General features: G+C 40.5%; 2 protein-coding genes and 1 long non-coding RNA gene across 3 annotated transcripts in view; 1 reads left to right on the top strand and 2 right to left on the bottom strand.

Moving 5' to 3' along the window:
• The first annotated feature begins 2959 nt into the window (after positions 1-2959).
• klf9 (Kruppel like factor 9) lies at positions 2960-7298 on the top strand. The gene is made up of 2 exons (XM_031849477.1): positions 2960-3735; positions 5082-7298. The coding sequence occupies exons 1-2, from the start codon at positions 3363-3365 to the stop codon at positions 5360-5362; spliced, it is 654 nt and encodes a 217-aa protein (XP_031705337.1). The 5' UTR covers positions 2960-3362; the 3' UTR covers positions 5363-7298.
• fam219ab (family with sequence similarity 219 member Ab) lies at positions 7262-16169 on the bottom strand. The gene is made up of 6 exons (XM_031849478.1): positions 15908-16169; positions 14626-14725; positions 13320-13428; positions 12425-12505; positions 12258-12312; positions 7262-9091 (listed from the first exon to the last, which is right to left on the bottom strand). The coding sequence occupies exons 1-6, from the start codon at positions 15983-15985 to the stop codon at positions 8933-8935; spliced, it is 582 nt and encodes a 193-aa protein (XP_031705338.1). The 5' UTR covers positions 15986-16169; the 3' UTR covers positions 7262-8932.
• A 6504-nt stretch (positions 16170-22673) lies between these two features.
• The window catches only part of LOC116384550 (uncharacterized), a 4795-nt gene continuing 2341 nt past the window's right edge, over positions 22674-25127 (bottom strand). The window contains exon 2 of the long non-coding RNA XR_004212819.1: positions 22674-24422. This is a non-coding gene — a long non-coding RNA (uncharacterized LOC116384550). The remainder of the gene's footprint in view (positions 24423-25127) is intronic.

The following is a 25127-nucleotide window of genomic DNA, read 5'->3' as shown; positions in this document are numbered from 1 at the left end:
ACTAGGACTTCCAGTCTGGCCTGTGAGCTCGTGGGGGCAGTGCCATACAAAGAGGGTGGAGATATAAATATAATGGGGCAGGTCAATTGTAGTGCGTCAGACTTATTTCATACTCCGCACGTGGAAGGGAACATTCTGTACTTAGATAATGCACACGCCCCCTCCTCCTCTCTGTTACATCACACGGCCCTCCTCCTCTCTGTTACATCACACGCATGCACAGACAAAAAAAAACAACAACTTCAGCTTTGACACAATCACCATATCATGTCAACATATCAACATCACCCACAAACGCCGTGCACTCTCACACTGTTGTGAGAAGGGGAGCAGCATCCGCAGAGGCACCTCCTCTTCTATGGAATTGTTTACAGCTCCACTGTAGGAGGAGCTGGAGGGCGGCTGCAGGCCAAACATGTCCGGCCAAGTTGCTTTTTTTCCAACAGGTTTTTTTCTTGGAAATGTGGATGTTCTGCCAATGAATCGAGCAAAGTGGAGGCGGAGTTCCATTGCGGTGCGATCTGGGGAGAGGGCAAAACCTCCCTGCAGTGTTTGGGCTTATATAGCGTATGTTGTGCTCAAAAAGGGACTTTGTGTTATTGCTCTTGCAGTCTTCTTGAACCTTTCCTTCTGCACAAGTTGTTTCTCATTTCGTGCGATCATTGGAGTATTCACGATAAACTCGTTTTTAAGCAATGAGTCACTGCTGCATTACAAACAAGATTTTAACCTCAGCTGAAGGGGATAGCCTATTTTTGCAATTTAAGAGGTGTGGCACTGTTGTGAAATGTTACTACAACAGTATCGAGGCCACATTAACAAACATCATGATTTATCTTTGAGAGAAGCACAGGGCCCCAGGCATAGGAGGAGAGCAGTGCAGGAAAACACCTCAGTGTCATGACTTAGTCTGAGTTACTCCATTCTGATGTAAACAGCCCCAAGGGAATAGCCTGTTTCCAAATAGCAGATCATGCCAGGGAATCATGCCTCTGGACAGGGAACTGTCCAGAGGCAGTGTTTCTCAATGCCAGCAAGGCCAAGGCTCTGTGTGATTTTCTAGGAACTTTACTCATGAATGGACCACCCACTGCACTGGATGCACTCTTTTTTTTTTCTTTTGAAGCTGAGTCGTGTTACACTTTCGACTGGACTTTGTACATTACTCTCTTGCAGATTATATACACATAGTATGTATGTATGTATGTATGCAACAAAACAGACTAGAAGTGCTGAGGAACAGAGAAAAGTGCAGACTGTGACGCAGACACAGAGTAGTTACAAGGGCATTATGGCAACCAGTACATAATCTACTCTGCTTATAAAACCTGATAACCTTTCATGTGGAATAGGTAGATTACTGTTAGTAATCATAATATATGTCATGATATAGTTATCTGTTGTTACATTCATGCTTCTCTATGACTGTTGATATTAAACATAATATTTAACAAAGAACCTATACAATGAGGATGGACGTGTTATAGTGTGTTATGCAGGTATCTACACTACACATTTCTGTACATTATGCAAAAAAAGTGCTAATAAAATGTATTTTAAATTAGCTCTTATTTAAATTGACAGTTTGACTTGGGCAACTTCACACAAAAACAAATTGACAGTGTCTCTATGAGAGAAATGAAGAGAATGCATTAATTACAATACCAGCTGACTGTTACCAGGTTACACAGTCTATATAATTTTACATAAAAATGTCTTACATCGGTTTCCGTCATAACATTTTCTCACATCTGTTTCTCTTATCTCTTGCAAGAAAGACAAAAAACTCTATTACACACTGCCAGCATAAACGGACTATGTGCACAGAGTCAAGTGAGTTCATGGCATTGAATAGTTCAAATGTAAAGCTTCGAGGGGCAGGTGAGGACTGCACTAATTTAGGATCAGACCATGGTTGTGTAACTGGGAGACAAAGTGAGACCTGTCCACAGCTATAACATTATGGGCCACAGTGGCTGGGTCGCATTACATCCAAGAAAACATAAAACATCTCTCTTTATTACACACATTACTGATCTCTGGTTGGATTATGGTAACCTAACAATATACCTGGGAATGTTATGAGGGCCAGATTATACATAAGGATTCATACAAGTGCTTGAAACAAGTAAGAAATCACGACTAATTGTCACTGAATTTGTGGACCACACAAATCTTACACACTTTCTTACAAATAGACCGACTGGTGTAACAGCTGCATTAATGTATGCCTCGTATCTAAACCGCTTACATGGTTTGACCTTCACTGATTGTTAACGCAGAGCAATTAGCTTTGCAGCTGTAGGCGGGGCATCCAACAACACCAACCACCACTGGCTTCCTTAGAAACAACCAAACATCGAACTGCAGTCTCCAAACACAAAGCAACAATTAGCTACTTCCAAACGTCGGTGCAGCCCGTGATATGATGTTGCCGTGCATCTAATTTCTCCTCCTGAAAAATGTAAATAGTGGCTTCATACGTCTGTGTCTTTATTCTCGTTTTCTTGCATACAATGCATGTCCATTTCGAGCAAATCCCCGTGATATTGTTGCATCAAAATGAATGTGACTCTATTAATTATTCCCCCAGCAAGTAGCTTTACAAATATGACAGTGGCGCACTTGTATACAAACTCAGGAGTTTCGCAATAACATGCTCTCTGGGGGCGTGTAATGAGGACGTTTGAACTCAGCTACCCCGTTGTAATGTTGCATTCAAGTGCCCTCTCCAAAGAGTCTTACATATGGAAGCCTGCAGTACCTGAACGCAACTTCAGGCCGGTCCTGCCCTCTTTTCAGCAATCCCAGCCTGTGATTGATCCAGTGTTTCATCACTCACTCCAGTGAATGGGCAACTCCTTAACGCGAGTCATGTTTCCTCTCAGCCAATCGCAGCACCGCATTGTGATGACACCGTGGGATTCCGCGAAATTGTTTCTTGGAGTTGAGAGAATTGCAGCCCACAGTATAATAGGACAACTTGACGCATGTGTCGGAGCACACAGAAGGACGGAATATACGCAGGCACTGTAGCTCAGTCGATTAACGGGGTGTTTTATTGATCTGGCTTTTAGAAAAAAAAGGATCTAGATGGAGAAGGAGAGAGGAAGAAATTCAAACTGATATCTTTGCTGTAGCTGTGTTTATTTATCCGCCCTGCAACCTCCACAATAAAACGCAGCCTTTGCGGAATAGTCACTTTGAAGACGACAAGTGTGGATGCTTAACCACATTTGCCCTTGGATGGCTGCGGATTAGTTAATGGCATCCACATTGTCTGATTGTTTTTGAATAGCCTCTACAGCTACTGTATCTAGCCTACATTGTTCCTTTTCTCCACCCGGACCTGCTGTATAGTGATGTCAGAGGTTGATCTCTCTGCAGACTGTGACCTCAGCCGACCACCGGAGCGGGCAGAGGACATGTTGAAAGAGAACCAAGAGAACAGGACTTTAATGATGGTGGCAATGATTTTATTGGACTTAAACAAATGCAATCCAAACGCTGTCAGCCCTGGAGACAGCATATGTCTCGGAGGCAGCGACGCGGGTGCGCTGGAGAAGGTGGAGCGGGGAAGCTGCCGGTCTAGCGCTGTACCCAAACAGTCCCGGAGCAAGAAGGCGGTGGCGAGACAGGAGTTTTGTGAGAAGAGACACTGCTGTCCTTTTACTGGCTGTGGGAAGATGTACGGCAAGTCGTCCCACCTCAAAGCCCACTTAAGGGTCCATACCGGTAAGTGGAGGCTCTACTGGAGGCTGACAATTATGGGCTCGATTCTGTTGACGACAGCGAAACCGCTCTGCGTCACGTCTGCTGTGAATTGTTTTCAGACGCAACTTTGACATCACTGTTAAATCTTTGATGCAATTTCTTGCACTTCAAGTTTGCAGGAAAATAAAAGTTACAGAACAGTCTGTGAACAATTTAGCAAGATAAAATATAATTATATAATTTATCAACGAATGGTGTCTAATGTTATAGACTGAGCCCGCAGTCCATGCTGTGTCTGTGTAATGTGACATAAGGAGTGTAAGTGAGACACCACATGTTCCTGCAAATGAATAACCCACTATATGGAAGGTGGTCCCATGAATTTGCCACCGCTGGAGATGTGACTGACGGGCCCATAACGGGCTGAACGGGGGTGGTAAGAGGCTTGTATGTCACACACGAATGCGATCTGGGAACACCACGTGCTGCCGCCTATATTTGGGATATTTTGGTAGATTGTTGAAGTGTGATAAATCCTCCTGGTACACAATGATTATGTTTTCAAAATAATGCCTCAGATGTGTATTCTATGAATCGCGTTATTTACATATGGTTTGGGGCATCACAATTATTGTAATAGTAGCGCATAATGTTTGTCTATAGCTGGATTTTGATTCACATGCAGGTCACTGCGACACTGTTGCCTCCGCATGTTCTTGTCCGATGATAACCCTCCATGCGCCAGCATTTCCTCATACGTAATCCTCCTCCACGCCCGTCATGTGGGGTTGTAAACAAGGGTAGACATGTGGTTCAACGGAGCACATGTTGGAGGAGGGGGGCAACAATCTTTATTTCTTACCATGACGCATCATTAGGGCCCGAGCACCGACGTAGTCGGAGCGGAGGACTCATTGTTATTGTAATCTGTATTATTATTATTATCGCGTGTGTTTCGTCGCAAAAAAAGGAGGTGCTTGGGATACTGGAAAACTTTTGAAATGTGGCATGCAAGCCAGGCTCGATAGCGCCCCCTATTGAGTAGCCCCAACATTGGGTTTCACCCAGCTGTATGAAATTTGGTAGGTATGTGGAACTTTTGAAATGAGATGATTCAGAAAATGTTTCATACAGATTTCCAGGGCAAAAAAGCATTACGTCACTTTTGGTTCTTAGAGAACCTGCTTTAAACATTTGTAAATATAATGGATTTTGCAATTCTTTTTTTTTTTTTACACACAGCAATGGGGTTTATGGGTCCCCAAACAATGAGAGAGAAAAGCCAAAATCAGCAAACCCACAAGGCTTAGAGTTGAAAATATATGCAGTTAAAAGTGGTAATCCACAATTCGTGTGTGTTTCCCCAGGTGAGCGCCCCTTCGAGTGTACCTGGTCAGCATGTGGCAAGAAGTTCTCCAGATCAGACGAGCTGACGCGTCACTACCGCACACACACCGGCGAGAAGCGCTTCAACTGTCCGATGTGTGACAAGTGCTTCATCAGGAGCGACCATCTGACTAAACATGCCCGGCGACACGCAGGCTTCCATCCCAGCATGCTTCAGGGCTCCAGTGTGGCCAAAAGATGCCGCTACTCTGTGTCCCTGTCCTCATGTGACTCTGGAAACCAAAGCCCTGTCGGGGTGTGAGACACACCGACTCACACCACTAAACATACAGGATATACAGGATATACATAAACATAGACACACCATACATGTGGTGTCTGTACCTTTATCAACTCAACCAGCCAGAGCACTATTTAATCAGGTTTTCTGTACATGTAACAATGTGCATCAGCAAACAGAAACACACTTGAACCTGAATGTAATCAACCTAGAACTAGAGCTCTCTTATTCCCTAATGTGATTGGAATTTATTCAGGGTTTACGTCATCTGACACACAGGTTCTAGTTGCTTACCAATTTGTGATTATTTAACTTTGTGTTGTGTGCTTTTTTTTTCCACTGGAAGAATCTAAAATCCTGGAGGCATTTGTGTACATATATAGTTTTCATTAACACTTCATGAGTTCACTTTCCACCACAGACTTCATTTGCAGGCGAAGAAACAACAATAAAACAAATCATTACTTAGATATTCCTAGTGGGTTAAGATGTTTTGGGAATAGTCTTTTAGTCAATAGTATTTCACGTATGCATACTATGAACAGTTACTCGCCACTCCAGGACGAATCAAATGTACAGTATAGCAGTGTTATCATGTAAATAGATTAAACAGATTAACTTTCAGATGGATGATATACTGTAGTTATTGGAGAGTTATAAGACAAAGTTATATTATAGAGACAGACAGAGCTTGGGTATTTCATTTTGTATATTTGGCTAAGGACTTAGTAAATGAGGTATACTGTGAGCTTGTAGGTATAGTTTGTACAATTGTTTCTTGTGTTGAAATGGCATCGCATAATGATATAGTTGCAAATAATTGACCATAAGCCATAAGAAAATTGCAGTTTAATACATTTACCCCCCCCACCCCACCCCCATCGTTGCTTTTTCAGGCTTGAACTATGTCAATAGTGCAGGGGTCAACAAAACAGGGTAACGCCTTTACAAGATAACTTTTACTTGCATTGGAAATACGTTTCGATGTCAAGACCATGACGACTCATGTTTAGTTAAAGTTTGTAGAGTTTTGTGCCTTTTGAAGGGTTCTGCAGCAGAGATGAATTTCTACATTTTCAACCTTTGGAAATACCACCTGAATGAACATCGACAGATTATTTTGGATATCAATGACTTTTATGCCAACAGTGCCAGTTGCTGTACATTGAAACTTACTTTTGTTTACTCTGTATCTGGACTGCATTTTATCAGGGAATAATGTGATGCATGGGATTTTCAGTTAATGCTACACCCCCTAGTGGTAATATGGAAGCACAACATTTCTCACAAATAGTCAAAAAAACATTTAATTTTATGTCCTCGCATTTTGAGGCAGGCTCTGTTGATTAGTTGGATGGTGAATCAGTTAATTCCATGTAGCATGTTTGTATGTATTTGTTTAATACAATGTATTTTTATTTGACTGTTAATCTTTTAGAATATTAATAATAGTATGCGAGGTCTTATTCATCCACTATAGGAGCTATAAACATTGGTGATGTCATTCATTTTCTTTTTATACTTGCCACATGATGCATTAAACGTCCAAATAGAGTAAGCTTGTAGAACACAAACTACATATATTTAAAAAGTGAAATGCTGTATTTCTTCTCTGGCAGTATGACAACTGTGATTAGATGTTGGTGCTTCTCAGGTTGAGCCCTCGTGATGCTACTGCACTGTAATCAGGAACTGTCAACGCAGACCCCACGCTATTGCAATAGACATAGCTGTGTAATGATTACTGTTCAAACGATTTATCATTAAAATAGTTTTTCTTTCTAAACATTTCCTCATTATTTCCGTCTCTCATCCCACACTGTATACTTCACACCGTTTGTTAATAAATAGGTGCTCTTCTTTAATGCTGATGAAATACTGCAAAAAAGCTATATCAACCTGCTAAGTTAGAACCAGGAGTGCTCCATTAGCTTCGTGTTTATTTATTGTTTTCATACACCGCACTTAATAACATTGTTAAATACTGTAATGGAAGTGTTTACATTACAAGAAATTCATTTAAAAAAGGAAAACCAAAGAAAAACAAGTATCACCCGTGTCTACGTAAAAAAAAAGAATAACTTCATAGACAGCAAACGCTCTTCAAGTAAACTAAATTATCAAGATGGCAATAAATACACACATATTTCAAATTTCTCTGTACTTAAGGCATAATCTAATTGCAAATTATCAGCTGGTTTAAGGGAGGGATCGGTCGTACATGAAAGATATTAGTGCTCCAAGTCAATAATCCTCGATGTTACAATAACAAAACAATTTCCAACCCATTTGTCAAAAGAGATTAGAAGATGGTATCTCACTCTTTATGTTGGCATTGTACATCTGTATGCATGCATATGCATATATGTGTGTGTGTTTGTGTGAAAGATGAGAAAGGGTAAATCTTTCTACTGTCTGAAACGTGTGCTTGCTTGATGATTTGTGGCATCACAACAGAAATGAGAAGGAAGGAGTGTCCACTGATCAAGAAAAGATTTAGGGGGGGATCACAGCAGAGTGTGCTGAAAAATCAATCTAGAGGCCCCCACCGTCTATTTGGCCTTGATAATATATCAATCGTGTGAGCATCATGTGTTAGAGGGTTGTTGCAACAATATATAATCTTCCTTTTTTGACACAGTTCATATCAGATAAGACACTGTCATTGCTATGCAGGAAAGAGTAAACAGATATGGGCCCAAATAAAAATAAAACAAAAATGTGCAAATTCAAAACAATACAAGTCCACAACAATGCCACTTGTAGTGCAACAGTAGCATGTGATTGCACAATAGAAATGGGGCAAAAATCAAGTGTGCAACGAGCCAATTTGTTATTATTTTCCTTTCTATTATTCAGTCCAGCGCTCTCATGCAATTTGTTCCGCAGCCATTCATGTTCATACATTCATTACTATTGGAGAGAATGCAAAAGTATTGAGGGTGGTGTGAATGAGTGCAACAACCTGGCCTGTGCAACTTAACAACCCTGTACAGTACAATGAATACGGTACTAGATATTCTCTATTTAGGGATACCAAGACCGCAGTCCACAGTTCTAAAATATCCCCACGTCAACACACACAATCATACGTATCCCTCAAGCCTAAAAAAGTAAGCATTTAAATAAAAATGAACAAATAAAAAAACCTAGAAAAATGCAACCCAGAATTCAGTAAGGTAAGTTGAGTCAGCAGTTATGATGGTTGTTATTCTTCAGGGAAATGGAGTTAACTTTATGGCATCAATTGACCTTCTGTTTCATGTCCTCTAATATCAGTGTGTTACATCCCGTTCACCAGAAGAAGGGCTCTCAAACACAAGTGCACGTCCTACCATAGGAGGAAACCACCACTTTTACTCATATTCTAAATACATATTTAATATTTTTAAATGTGTTCCTCGTCCTAGATTTTAAACCAAATACTCGATATGTAAATTTGATTATTTCTCATTGCCATTATCATCATAGCACTTAACTGTCATTACAATACTCTACCAATGCTTCACTGTGGCGGCAAAGTAAACTCACAGCAGATGAAGATTGGGGATTATATTGTGTGGAAAGGGGAAGAAGGTCAGAGGGGTGAGGTTACTGTATTTGACAGGTGGTGGAGGAGGTCGCCTGGCAGCACATGCAGGTGGGGTTGACTGATTTGGGCGGGATCAGATCCAGGTCCTCGTCGTCCGGGATCTCGTCTAGACGGTAACCATCTTTCAGCAGCTGTATGTTCAGATCCTGATTGATTTGCTGAAGAGGGGAAGACAGACAGAGGAGGTTGATGGGTTTGAGCAACGTTTCCCAACCACAGGGACGCGGACCAGCACCGGGTCACAGAGCACACTTTTCTAGTGAGCCACGCCCTGTTACTCCCACAACAACTGATTTTAAACTAAAGTAGGATATCAGTATGTGAATCAGTCCATCATTAGCTGCTCTATCTGCATGTGGTGTGTAGATTTCTTCTGCCAGATTCTAATCTGACTCGTCCAGACATTTTGATGCATGAAGCTTTGGGCTCAGTTTGGGTTCAGATTTGATTATTTTCATTCTATTCTGATTGTCTGCTTCCATGTCTGTCAAGTAAATGTTAAATTGATGCTAAATGTTAAATGGACTTGTGCTTCTATAGTGCTTATCTTTCGACCACTCAAAGTGCTTTTACACTACAGGTCATTAACCCAATCACACACATTCATACACTGATGGCAGGGGCTACCAGGCAAGGTGCCACCTGCCCATCAGAACTATCTAACCATTCATACCCAAACGCACAGCATTCAGGAGCAATTATGAGGTTAAGTGTTTTCACCATGGAGGCATTGACATGGACTAGCGGAGCGTTGCAAGAAGATACACAATGCCCAGTGGGAAGAGCAAAAGAGGAGACAGAGTGTAGCTAAGGTTAGCTAGCAGTCAATTAGGGATGAAAAATATCAATAATAAAACTTAGGGTTTCGGCTCAAATTCGGGTCTCAGAAGCTACAACCAGATGGTTAGCTTAGCACAAAGACTGGAAGTGGTCTGGTTCTGTCCAAATGTAAGAAAAGCTGCCTACAAACACCTCAAAAACTCACTAATGGATCAGTTATATCTTGTTTGCATGAGCCATAAAAACCAGAGGTGTATAAACGATATTTCAACATTTTAAAGGGGTTTTGCGCCAACAAAACACATCTTCCTCTGGCTTTATCAGATTGTGACAATACACAATTTACAAATCTCAAATTAGTTTGAGCTTGTGAACTAGGCTGAGTAAAATGTACAGTGGTAACCATGGCAAACTAAATTAGGGCACTTTCACAGATGGCTGTAATGATCATCACTTGGAGCTTTGTCATGAATGTGATGACTACTACTGTCCTGCTGGGATTTTTTATTTAGTAAAATAATGACATTGTTTGCATGCAAAACTGAAGCAATGTCTTTAATCAAGATCCCAGCATTGACTTCTTTATGTATTAACGGTCTAGTCTACTAGATCAGTGTTTTTCAACCTTTTCTGAGCCGCGGCACATTTTTTACATTAAAAAGATCCCGCGGCACAAAACCAAAAACCTTACAAAATGACACCTTTTAGCATAATACAGCATACTGTATATGCCAGGGGCTTCAAACTCAATCCCAGGGAGGGAGAAAATAAAGAATTGGGACTACGTTGAGGGCCAAATAGGGTCAACATTTAATAAACAGGATAGAAGGGATATTGGACAAAGTGCAAAAAGAATACATGTTTAGGCAGGCTACTTTATTTTATGCATATGTGCCAGAGCCAGATGTTTGGCATCTTTTCTTGGCTGCCAGTTCATTAATATCTGGGGTTAGGTTCTGTGCTGTGGAAACCCTCAAGATGGAGTGAAGGTGCATCAGTGAGACGACTCCTGTGTGGGTTTTCGTTCATCTTCATCACAGAGAAAAGCTGCTCACACAGGTATGTGCTTCCAAACATGCAGAGCATTTGAGCAGCATATAAGCGGAGTTGAGGCATCGTTTCGGGGGTGAAGCTTTGAAACTGCAGCACCCTCAGAGTCATACTTTGCCTTGAGTGTCATTACACTGGAGGTCTATCAGCTCCACGGGTGCTCTTTCCACATCAACTGCAAACGGATTGCTGAGCAGTACAAATTTAAATTTCTGGGCTGCAACGTCAGCAAATCGCTGGGTGAACTCTGTACCAAGTTCGCCCAGTTTATCAGCAAAATGCGCAGTCGGGAACACAGCGGTGGAGACTTTTACTGCATCACACATGTCTGTGATCACACGTCCCCGTCCCTGAAGCATCGTCACTTTTCGTCCCGGAGCTCTGTGGTGTGGCGGGCCAGTTATGATAAACATATGGTATTTTCTCGCGGGCCGTTGTACCGAGGGCCGGATATATGCTGACAATTTAATGACAAGTCTCTCAATGTGTTGATCCTTACGAGGCTTTTCATCTGGGTTATTTTGTCCAGGGCCCAGTTCAGAGTCTGCATTTTTCCTTTTCAAATATTTCTCCATCGCTGTTCATCTTGTCACCTCAACTTCTCCCGCGCGTCATTTCATTCTACTGTCCTAAATTAACACGGTCATTACTGCGCTACCTGATTTTTATGTGTGAGATGTTCCTCTGTTGTCTACGAGCAACTACAGTAATGATGCTAACACATGAATCAGACAATGCACAGGCATCTATTTTTCTTTGTGTGAGACCGAGACAAACCAAGTAAAAATGCGGTCAATGCGGAGACAAAAACAAGACCTTCAAAAAGTAAGACCAATCTTCAGTACTACTACAGTGACGCCTACTATACACTGCCTAAACAGCAACCATAATTCCTTACTTTGTTAGCTACAGTACAATCATACTGCAGCCACGGTGTATTGCTTGCTCAGAACTTGCTGTTGTTAGCCAATACTAAGAAAGAGGAGACAATGGCTGAATTATTTCAGACAACATGGTGGACTTACAATCTGAACACCTCTGGGCTTTTTCATATAACATACTGTACAATATACCCACAAGCCTGAAAGTGTCAGAGACAGAAAATGTATGTACAGAGTGGGAACGACGATTCCTGGACAATAAATATGATGTGTCTGTGTTTTGCACTTTAATTGGCACTAGTGTTGAAAACAGTATTTTCAGGAGCAGACACCCATAGATGACATTTTATTTGTTTCCCGCTTTGTGCCTCATGCACATTTATGTGCAGGTGCGTCCGCAATATAATGATGCGCTTGTGGCAAGCAACATGCTAACAGAGTGAACATGGAAGAGCAGGATGGATATAAATGGGTTTTGCTTTGAGTCTGGCTTAAAAAGGCTCTTGGCCTCTTGACCAACATGGGAAATAGAAGGAAGAAAGCAGGGTAGGGAGTGAATTGGAGAGTGACTGTGAGGTATAGAACCAGATATTTGCTGTATCACATGTCTCACCTCAGCAGAGGAGTATCCCGACGATGAGTATCTAGACATGTCAAAATCGTCATCACTGAAACAAACAAACAACACAAATTAGCTTAGAATGTCTGTGTTTACGGTGTTAATGTGACAATAACTGTATTAATGTGTGTGTGTTTGTGCATGTGTGTGTGTGTGTTTACCTGTCTGTGTCTAGGGCCACCAAGGGCTTCTCATCTGGGCTCTGGTCTAAAGAGGAATAGCCTTTATTGGGCACTACCAACCTGCAGGGAGGGAACAGAGAAAAAGAGTGAGAGTGAGGGAGAGGAGGGAGGGGGGGAATAAATGATCGGAGGAGCAGAGATAGGGAGTAACAGAATACGACAGGAAAGAGTGGAAGAGGTAAAATGAATTCACAAACAGGAAGAACCGAGTAAGATTGACAAAGATGGTGAAAGAAAAGGAAGGCGGGCCCGGAGGCGACATCACAATTGAACTACAGTCACAGCTGTTACTACAATAACAACAGAAGCAGGAAAGAGGTATAATTTGTAACTCTGACATCTTACAAACCCTAAGTCAATAAAACTATGCTCCTGCCAACCCCACTGACAGACAGAGATAATGGACATGAGAATAAAATCTATCTGGTCCAGCCCAGGAGAACATGTTTCTGATCTTGCACATACAGTACACACTATGATGTAAACCGAACAGAATCAGGGGGCAATTCATTTGTGATAATGTTTGCGTGTGAAACAAATGTTGGAATCAAAATAGACTTTAATTTGAAATTGTATTGTGTTGTGGCTTTTGTATGTTGTTTCTCAAAATACATCATTACATTTTCTACAGTATTTGTACACTTATATCTAGTACAGAGTGGGACAACAACTTCATTTTTACCTTATTTTAGTAAATTAACTTGTATGTGGTCAGCTGTTGGTAGAACAACAAAACAGGGCAATACTACACCAGAATAAGGACTTAAATTGAGTTTATCGCTAAAACTAAAGACATTTTAATGACTGTATTAGCTAAGAAAGACACCAGCTACCATCTCATTTTCTCCACAAAATCACAGCGCTCACTTCTTACCGTGTTCTGGCCATGACGTTGTTGTTCTTCTTGGGCTGCTGGTTGACTGGACTACCTACAGTGTTGCCGTTCTTCAATGATCCCTTCCTGGCCAGCTCTCTCTGTTTCTCTGCACAAGAAAAAAAAAAAAAACAAGCACAGGCATCAATCTCAATCTTGGCATTAAATAACTCTGGAAGTCTGATCAGGTTGTGAAATTTACTTTAAAAAAAGGTTCCCAGATTAGACAAGAATAAATCTGTATAATTTAAACACACACTCATCAGGAAGTCCGACTTATCGTGAAAGGCAATTGCCTTGAATTCTCCTTGACTGTGAAATCTCTTCTTCCTGAACATGATGACACACGCGGCACAGTACAAGACGTGACATCATGGCAGATCGGTTTCTGTTCACTGGAAGGATTTTCTTCAGTGATCATCTGACCAGGAAGTAACGATCACTGCTGTTATGGCTGAGGGGGTTGTTTAATTTATGAAATACAATACAAAATGCACAAAGCATGAAACAATACATTCAGAAACAACTGACTTCCCTTTTCTACCTTTTTTGATCCTTGTCACAGACCAGATGACAAATAACTAAACTAACGCTATTAGTCTACTCTGAATACATCAGTGACACTATAACATGTTCTATCTAATTCATACTTCAGAGCCATCATTGTGGACTCACTTTCAACATGTCGGATAGATGTAGAATGAAATGCACTTCTACAGCGGCTGACGTACTTCACATGTAGATGCCAGGGTTCTCAAAAAGGATCCTTTTTCAAACACTGGTGTCACTGAATAGTTTATATTATTGTTTCTTCAAGGCTTTATCTAAGAAAGTATTACAGTAGAAGTAAAAACAAAAGAGGCACTACTGCTCACCACTGGACTCTGTCCAAGGTGCTGAAAAGAGCCTTTAAGGACTGTGGCACTAGAGAGACTCAAATTCTCAAACATAAAACTGGTAGAGACTAGTTAATATTTTTTTTGCCATCGGTATCTATTCATACGCCAAACAATAAAATGAATGAGAGCTGAAACATTTGTATTATTAATGGATTAGAAAACAGTGCTAATCTAGTCATTGTTAAAGTTACTTTTCTGGCAAACCTGAAAGCCAAACCGTTGCTAGCACCATGTTATAAAATGAGAAGATTTATTTTATTTATGAGTGTCTCTTTCTTGTCTAGAGATGATGCCACATCTGCACATAACAGTAGGTTACGCTTTCCAGGATATACAGTTGATTACAGGATATGGTTATTCCCACAGGCAGACACCAAGCCTATACAAATACTGTAGCTCTTACTCACCAATTTTCATCTGCAGGGGTGAGGGCTTGTAGTTGATAGTGACAGGTTCCCCCTCTCTGGTGTCAGAGTCCGCCTCTGAGGCTGTGGAAGAGGCCGGGTCCTGGAGACAAACGAGACATTGGCATGGACAGAAAGAGGAGCAGAAATGTGCATTACTGATGCATTGATGAATAATTAATGTATTTTTGTAATGCATAATACACCCTACTATGCACAGACAATGTGAATAAAACAGTTCATGAATAGATAAAACACAAGCAAGAGTCTCTCTATCTAAGATATGTAGCGTTATATAGACAGCTTGTTTCAAATCTATTAAGTCTTATACTTCTCAAGAAATAGATACTGTTAATTAACTGTTGTAGGCAAAATAGGTTTTGTCATAGCTACCTCCAACTGATAAGGTGGAGATTGAAACGGCGATTCAAAAATAGATACACTATCTCATTTGAACTTATTTAAAGTGAATGCAAAATACTGAAATTAGTCACAAGTCCCTAAATCCAAGTTTGGGAAACATTCCTAAACAGTCAGATCTTATATCAACAGGGCAAAGATAAGGATAAACAAGACTATCAATGAGGGGCTACTTCACGCACGGGAATGAATTGAGGTACGGGGACGCCTGGAGACTTCAGGTCAGACTACTTCGGGTTGTAGTCTGGCTAGCGGCCCCGGCCGTGGGCAGAAGAGGCCGCCCTGCAGGCTGCAGTAACCCAGGGCCCCGCTATGGCCCACGGAGCGCACCGCCAAATCATTTACACTGATTTTGAATGAAAATACGGCGCTTTAACGTTCCATGGTCGCACATATGTGCGATTAAAGACCGCTCAGTAAACCTCGTCAAGGCGTCACAAGCGGCGTTTAGCCGAAACAACTTGCTGCATGGATGCTGATGATGTAGCAGCAGCGATGCGATGGGACGCTTGTTTTCGCCAGACATGACGGATGCAGCTGACTACGCAGCAGACCGGACGCTGCTTGCATTACACAGTGAAACAAAAACGTCTGTCTATGAGCAAATCAATTATCCTCTGACACGTTACACTGGCATTTTTACATTTTAATGTAGTCGAAAAAAAACTTGATGGAAAATGCCAAACGGTACAACTGCCAGTATTACGCATGGCAGGTGATGGATCTGTCGGGATCCCAAAGCACAACATTATGAATAGAAGGCCTCATACCCTAAACACCCGGCAATAACAATGAGATTGAATTAGAATACAAGACCCATGCATTGATTGATTGTCTCCAACAACTGTCTACAAATATAACTTACCAGCGGCTGCATCTCAGCCTGCATCTCCGCCTCCTGCACGGCACTCGGCACTTGAAATCTATCTATTTCTTCCATCATTTTGCTCCCTTCTTCTAAACACTGTTTATTGGTAACTGGTCGTTTCGACGAGTTGTCGCCGAGGTTGTGAGTTCAGTGATCTCAGATTTGTAACAATCTCTTTAGTTCCACGGTGGCGAGCTTCATCCCAGCAGGCTATGTCGACGGTGGTGTGACCAGTTGGGTGACGGTGACTCTACCACCCACTTCCGGGTAGGGTATCACAAGATAGGGTCCGTTGATCCAGAAGCGGCCCTTTGAAGAGGACCAACGCGGTCCCCAGGAAAATGACACAGTGGTGGAAAGTACATTTAGATATACTTTTACTTTAATTAGGCTACTTATACTTCAATATATTTCAGAGGCAAAATTTATATTTTATTTGTTAAATCAATGACATCAGTTGAAGTTAGGCTAGTACTTTGCATATTCTTATTAATGACACAAAATGTAATTAAATAAATGATACTGTATTAAGATATTTCATCGAACCTCTGGGGAAATTTCACACAGAACACCTAAAACCTCAAATTTAAAGCAAAATCATTGTATAGACACATTTAGCAGTTTTTTTTTTCAAATATCAAAATGTAATCTTATTCTCTCTTGAAATGTCTTTTGAACTGGGTGCAGCTTTCATTTTGTGTTGATTTTGTCAGTTCCTGTGGATGAAAGCAGCTGTGTTTCTGAGCACCAGATTCCCTTTAGAAAACCTCTCATTTTAGTGCAGCAGTTGTTCAACAGTCTGCTCCAGTAAGTCCTGATTCTCATTCTCTTGTGGCTCCCCCGCCCCCCCAACTGTTAGTTCAATCTTTCTTTGAGGGCTTTCCCCTGAGTTCTACGCTGCAGGATTGAAATCACTCTTTTATCCAGGTGCCCGCATGGGTAGATCGCTATACCCCTTGTCAGGGAGAGAATCAAATCCAGATCCAGAATCCAAGGGTATTTGAAGACCAAGCCTGTATAACACAACACGACTATAATTCAATTAAATACATTTCATTTTGTCAATAAACATACAACTTTTCAATGCTTAACTAATGAATGTGGGGTATTTCTTGCACTATATTAATCTATGAAATGTTAATTCACTGTTATCATGGACCACTTAATTGCTAAGTGTTAATGTAACTATTACATTTGTATTAAATTGTGAAACGCTTTCAATTGTAGATTATGAAAACCACTTAGTTTAATCATTTAATGTCCACTACATTTGAATAATGTTAAGAAATACGATGTGAACATATATTTCCTTGTCACAATACTGACTCCTTGCGCTTACAGCACAACAGCAGCACAGTATTGTACAAAGTCAAGCTCGTTTTATAGCCCATGAAGTTCAGCTATAAGTAATTCCCTTCTGTTCACAAAGCAAATAACACAGACGCGCGAACTCATATTACAGAACAATATTTCCATTCACCATTTGATACAATTTGGCTAACGCACCGTTTGCAACAGGTGCTTTGATGTTCGTAACTCACCGGAAAAAATAAAATCCGGAGTTCTCATGGGCCCTTCAATGGTTGACGGAACCCTTACTTGCTCGAATAGTTTTTACATTAAGTACAAGTTTCAAGTAATATGTATTGTCACCCCTTAGTTTCAGTGTCTCTGCTGCTCTCTCACTTTGTTCCACTGGCGTCTGCAAAAGGTCATATGTCACACCAGGTATCACCCATATACACGAGGACCCGTCGTCTTAGTTTGGGTAAAATAGGCGGGACTTGTTGTTTTACACTAATAGCAATCAATTATTTCAATTTGAACCAATGAGCTTATTTGTTGGGATAGAACACTCACTGATGCAAAGTTAGACCTCTGTCTGTGCCTCTGAGCTAAAGCAAAAATAATACATTGAATACAGAATATAATACGTGTGGCTATGAATCACATCAAAGAGTTTGCTCAGTAAATGGAAATATTTTTAAATATTCAAGTCAAATGCTTTTGTCAAGCCCTAGGTGCAGTTCTACGACTTCATTTTCTGGACTGAGTCAAACTGACGCTTCGGTGATTCACTATTGCCCCTCGAGGTACAAGTGGTAATAGCATGCTCATTTCAATATAGTATATCTCTGGGACACAATACATAGACTGTAACCTCTTCACATTCTGTTGATAATGTTAGTTTATTTATTTGAATGTTTGAAACAAAAACATCTGGTTATATCTATCTAAATAATATATCTTTTTTTTACCGACTATCGCCAAATGAGGTAACACAACGGTGATGGAGCCTAAAGCCCATTGGCATTTGCATTATTACAAACAAGTGTTGGTGGCGACACAGGAACAGTTTCAAGTACTGCACTCTGGGAAGTGAGATCCAAAAACCCACCTTCAATTATTGCTTACAACAGAGTATTCCCCCTTTGGCATTGCATCTTTTAAATAAAAGGTCTATACTCCTTCCACCGTGGTAATAGATTAATGTCAGTGATTTGTAATTTGAAGATATGATGTGAGAGAATCACTATAATATGGTATGGCTATGCAAGTCAACTTATTCTTTTTGTTTCTCCTATTTTTTTTCTTTTTGTTTCTTTCTCTTTTGCACGTCTGGAGTAATAGATAAGCCTAAGTCTAAATCTAAAATTGAAATTAAGTGAATAAATGTAGTGAGAGGATCAGAGGATTTAAAATTTACATTTGTTTAATCCTCAAAAACTAAATAAATCTTTAAAAGGAGTCTCTGTTCTGTCAGTCTTGAAATGCAGTGTTTATACTCCAGTTGAATTCACTCAAGACATTTATTTATGACAAAAATACTAGAAAGATCAGAGGGAGACAGCTTAACAACCAACCCATCATTCGGAAAGTCAATTAACAATCGGCTTCATTCAGGGATTTAAATTAAAACGGAAGAAATTACTCAATTAAATGAACAGCTTGGAAGCAATTAATTGGAGCGCCAGAGACAAAACATATGTCTAATGGAAAACCTCAGGAATTGATTCATAACCTGTGGTCTGTGATAGTGAATATAGGTCAAATTACTGTTGTGTAATCTTCAATTTATTCTAAATTATAGTATATTAATAAGTTTAAATATCTTTGGTTTCCTTCTAAACAATTAGAATCACTGAGTTGAAATAACATTGATCAACCTCTGTCACCATTCTAGAAACTGCAGCACAGCCATGACAGCTTTCTGCCTCATCACTCAGCAACGAACAGTTACTGCTATGAACAGTAGCCGAAGACATGCCGAGGACATTAACTCGAGCACATTTTGTACAATCAAATATATTGTACTTAATAATACACTGTGTATTATCAAGTACAATATATTATCTTTAATGAAATGTTTTCTGACAGTGTATTTATACACTGTGGTAATAGTGCTTCCACCACTGACCCGCAGCAAGTACTGCCTGGAAAATAACCACAGAGATGATTTGGCACCTCTATGGAGGTGTAGATTAAAAAACAACAACAAATAAATATTATTAACTTCACAAAAATATGATTTATTCCAGGACTATTGCATTATTCTGTCTATTCCCTCTGTGTCCCTTTAGGGTTGGTAACAATTGCCCTCTGAACAGTTTGCTCCAATCATATACAAACATTGAATCAAAAAGAAAAAAGACCACCATGGACACATGAATTATACATAATGGGGAAAATAACATAACCTCTGGCCCACAAGCAGAACATCCGGAACGTTGTGACTCGTTCGCATTGAAAATCCCTGACACATCTGATTGCACATTGTCCTTACCTGGAGATGCCAGCAGAGAGCAGCAGTAGCATGCTCTGCTGCACAATAATGGAGACGGGGTCTTGGCAGCAATCAGCCACTGCTGCACCCAACAGCAGGTGGTTACAGCTCGAGGCAGCACACATTAAACGTTTAACCAGCAGGTGGCAGTCTCATTCTGCAGGAGAGGAGGTACTCAAGATGGACGGAGGATGAATGACAATGAGGTGTGTGGAGGGTCAAGTAGGTCGTCATATTTTAGTCTAAATGCAAACAGTTTGAGGTCCACATTTCTGATCATGCAAAAGAATTCGATTTTACTATTTGGTGGTCAGTTTGTTGCACTTTGGGAAAGGTGAGACGCTGTTCTTTTGTGAGACACTACAAGTATGTGAAAAATCGATAATAATACATTCACTTTCTTTAATTTTCTCACTCTCCTGTTAGTCATCTCATGCACACTCACAATGTTTCCTTCCCCCCACCATGTCATGCATGCTGCTCATGCTTTTCCTATCACAGCCATTATTCCAGCTTTCATGCATGATTTAACCTCTGTTGACAGAATAAACATTCATATTATTTCAATTACTGGATAATAATGATTTCGATATCAGAGCTGCTTTGTTGTCAACATCGATTAAATGACTGTAAGTCTATGTGAATGTAATTGTGATTAGTGTTCATGACTCCACAGGAGTCCAGCTATGAAGATCTTATTAAGTATGATTAGAATGTTCTCATTAATTATTCATATGCCAGAACAGTAAGATACCAGGACACTTTTAGCCATCCCTGCACATTTTTGCATTGCTCTTGAGCATAATAGTTAATATCATATTCAACCATACAGCCTCAAAGCAACAGTTATGTGTGATTCACTCTCTGTCTCCACATACACACACACACACACACCCACACACACACACACACACACACACAATGTTTTATTTGGAGCCACTAAATTAAATTTTAGATTACATAAGATTGTAAATAGTAAAAAAAAACACTCACACTATTTTTATGGCATGCGGTGTCCAAAACAGAGACTAACATTTGATCCCTTGGTAATTACGTTATACCACACACACACACACACACACACACACACACACACACACACACACACACACACACACACACACACACACACACACAAATACTGCCCATGACTCAGTCTTTGCTGATGTGGGTTACGCAACCCCTCCAGCTGTGCAGATGGAGCTGCAGATTACTGGCCACTCATTTGTGTATTAGTAAGTTGTCCTGATCATTCTATAACACCACGCTGAGGTCAGTGTCACTCTTCCTTCTCAACTGACATTGGAAAATCTGGGATATTGCTTTTGTGCTGTGTAATGCATTCCCAGAAATTGAGGGATGGAGTGACTGATGCAGAGTTCATTCCCCACGTCTGAGCACTAAACCTGCGGTGGAGGGATCAATGGAAGTGTGATGGGCAGGAGAACAGATGGATGACAAGATGGATGTTTATTCAATTGTTTTCTCTCACTGGTATCACACATGATCAATTTATGAACTCCTTTCTTGAGTAGAAGATCTGATTTGAAAAACAAGGTAGGGGAGGAGTGCAGTAGTTCAAAAACAGTGTGTGTCAGAACATGCTGACCTTAACGTTCAACCCACTGTGGAGTAGATCACTGGATCTGCGCTGGGCAGCCTACAAGGGTCTGGCACCAGTTTGGTTAGATGGGAACAGAGAAACAAGTGAGAGGAAAGAGAGCCAAAGAGAGAGAAAGGAACTGGAAGGCAGATCAATAGAAGGGAAGCAGATAAACACCAGCAGATAAACACTAGACTTTCAGATGATCAGCTTCAAATCAAAAGCCAACCAAAGGGCCCAACCATCTGTCTCATAGTTGCTGTAAACCACTGTTTTACACACATATATACATGCAAATAAACAAATAACATTACACTGTTCTTCATCACATGTTATCTTAGTAGTTCACCCATGGGAACCTAAAATAAATTGAATCAGTAAAAAACAAATCTCCTTCCTTTATTAAGTGATAAAAAAAGGTTTTCAGATGCTCCATATATAAAATGACCCTGAATTACAAATATATAATTTCAAGTGAGCATTCTGCATTTAAATTATTTAAGTATTAGTATTTACTATGAGCAAATTACACTTAAAGTATCAAAAGTAAAAGTACACACTATGCACGCAGAATGGTCCCATCTTCTGTATAATCATTATTACAACAAATGATTATTGATGCATTTTTTTAAATGTACACGACTCTTATTCATTTTATATGCTATAGTTGAATCTACCGCAGTGTAGGGGATACATAGCTGTCAACCTAATTCCTCTGAAATGTAATTCAGTAAAAGTACAAAGTTGTGCATGAAATGCAAATACTTACGTTCCTAAATATTGCACTGACTGTAAGTACTTGTAACAAAGTACTGTGTGTGCTGAAAATAGACAGAGATAAATAATGACTGAAATGAATTAAACTTTGTATAATCCAGTTGCTGGTTATCGGTTAACACTCAGAAGTTCCCTCTGTTATAATAATGCTGGATCGTGGTTAAGAGAAGGATCACATGGGTGTAGTTGACCAACAACAGGATGTGGGTCACTGTTGAGGTCAATATGTTCGTCAATGATAACTCCAGTGCAGGAAGCTGAAGTCAATTATTATTTGTATTCTAGCTCTGTTTTTGTTTCCCAAATTTGGAGGGCTATTAATGCTAATACACACAAAGGTGGCCTAGAAGCATTGATTGTGGACCACATTAATTATAAACAGTAAATGATTTTATTGTGTCAGTTAAAGATGAACTCTCATCCATACCACAAGGCATAGAGCTCTACGACAACTACCAAAGGGTTTTTGAGGGGTTATTTTGTTCATTAGTCTTTGATTGATCAAAGTTCTGTTTTTTCTCAGAGTTAAAAAAAATCCAAGTTAAATTCAAAATACATTTTTATGAAGGTAAAAGTTCACACAAGAAGCCACAACTCAATTGTGATTTAAATGATTTATCAAATACCAAACGAGTCATTTCAGTACAAATTACTGTTCATCATTAGGGCTCCATGTAATCTGCACAGAAATATATCATGTAATGGAACAGAAAGTGCTGCACAGACAATCAAATCAGCATATTATTATTTTAGCAAGCTAACTTATACCTGAGATTAGATTTTTGTTTCTCGAACACAAAAAAACCCTGATCTCCGTAAAGAGCCCTTTCATTAATAAACATTGGATCTACTAGTCAAGACAAAAACATATAGAGGTATACAGCTCTCTTTATTCTGATGATGCAGAGATACATGTATGACTGCCTTGTCACATTGTCTCTCTTCCATCCTTTAGAGAATATTGACATCACGCAGTTAGTGTGTTAGCTGCAGTACATTCACTCCAATAAATACAAAAGTCACTCGTATGAGACCGTGAGTGTTCAGTAAGTGTCATTTCTGGTGAACGCTGTAAATAAATATCTTATTCAGTCTTTGGGAGATCATAAAATGAAAGAGAGGCAGTCTGGGACACAAGTAACATTTTTGCTGCTGCAAATCCCATGGGAGTTGGATCGGTGAAAGCTTGTGTGTCAAATAGGGAGACTATCAAACAGGGGCCTCGAGCTCCCTCTCGGTAAACAACACATCAAAGCATCCCCTCTTCGATTCTTTACTTGAACTTTATGATTCCCATAAAAAAACTGTCCTTTTTTCTCCGTCTGTCTGCCTCTCTGCCCTGTTGTGACTCTCACACACTTTCTCCAGCTGCATCTCTCTCCATCCTGACTTTCAGGCTTTTGGTTTTGGCAGCTCTGTCGTTGCCGTTATTAGGGATGCAGCTGGCAAACACGAAGCTGCTCGTGAGCTACTTGTACTTCTTCTCTTTACCTCTAACATGTTATTGTCACGCTCAACCAACCCCATCGACCCAAAGTATCCCCATACAATCCATTGTGTCTTTGCAGTCTCTCCTCCACATCCTCTCCGTTGTGTGATATGGAGGGATGAAGATGGCTGAAGTAGAGGAGGAGCTCATGGTCTGCCTGCGGAGAGCAAAGCAAACTGACAGATGGACAGTCCCTGCGACGCGCAGCAGAGATAAGAGGATTGGGCGCGCTTGTATGTTGTTGTTGGCCTTGCCACAACTCTTATTGCAGTTAGCTCACTCTGAGCTCCACCGAATGGCGTGATGAGAGGCTGATGGAGAAATGTGAACATGTATGTTCATGTAAAACACAAGGAGTTAATGAATGAAAATAACGAGTAGTACATATGAGTATAAGTGATGAGTAGTTGAAGCCAAACAAAATGTAGAAGAGCACTTAAAGTTGCTAGTCCAGCTAGTCTCCTAACACTCTGTAACTCAACTTTTGGTCTCTACGAGATGGACAAAGTTGAATAATATTTACATTTCAAGTCTATGTCCTTCATGCTCAGGCTGCAGTCAGCAGGTATTTCTGTTCAGGCATCTTCTTCCTCTTCTCCGGCACTGCTGTGAAACCTGGCACTTGGTGTGAAGGCACCTTGCAGGCCTTGTAGAGGATGACGAAGAGGATGAGGATGAGGACGCCCACCACAGAGTTACAAACGATAGCTATGATGGCCCACACAGACAGGCCCATCATCAGATCATGCTCCATGGTCGACTGGACTGCCGCCTCCAGACCCATTAAGGACACATCCCACTTCAGAGATGGGTCTGAGGTCTACAACTGGTGCCAGGTCCACAAGTCCACAGATTCTCCCTGGAAGCAGAAAGAAAATGCATCGCATGAGTTTTTTTCCCAGCACACACAGGTTAGCATTCTTGGCAACAGTTAACCTGCCTGTCACGTGGGCCAGCTGAGTCTGCTATGAGGTCAGCTCAGTAAAGATTACTTTCTCCCTGACAGGGTAGTCACCAGGACAAAGTGGCTTTATCCCTTCAGACACTATTCATATGGAATAACTTGCCTATTCCCGTGCTTTTCGTTGCACAAGGGTTTTATTCTCAAGATTTTTTGAGAGGCAATAAGTGCATTATGAGCGTGTCTAATAAAGCTGCACAATGCATAGCATTATATTATCTCGGTACTTGTAATGTATGAGAAAATTGTCAGGCAGGTGCAGAAAATAATTCATTTGTTGTGTATAATAATCTGTGGATGATAGGAGAGTATTACAGGACAAGAAAGTGCCTTTCGGCTGCAGTGCTGTGTTGAAACATCCTTTTTTAGACTCGTTTCCTTTACACAGGCGGAGAGTGATGAAGTTATTAAACTGATAAAGAAGGTGCCAGTAAGCACTTTACCTCACTGAATTATTTTGAATGCGTTTCAGCAGTAATGTGTTTTCAGAAGGAACATGTGGGAATATAGTTGCCAGTTTTGTGGCTGATATTAAATGGGTCACTGAGGTGTGCTGGTGTGTGTGTGTGTGTGTGTGTGTGTGTGTGTGTGTGTGTGTGTGTG

The sequence above is a fragment of the Anarrhichthys ocellatus genome, unplaced genomic scaffold, assembly GCF_004355925.1.
Source record: "Anarrhichthys ocellatus isolate YVR2014 unplaced genomic scaffold, GSC_Weel_1.0 scaffold9, whole genome shotgun sequence".
NCBI classification, from domain to species: Eukaryota; Metazoa; Chordata; class Actinopteri; order Perciformes; family Anarhichadidae; genus Anarrhichthys; species Anarrhichthys ocellatus.
Note: the sequence above shows the minus strand (reverse complement) of the source record. Positions and strands in the feature narration are given on the sequence as shown.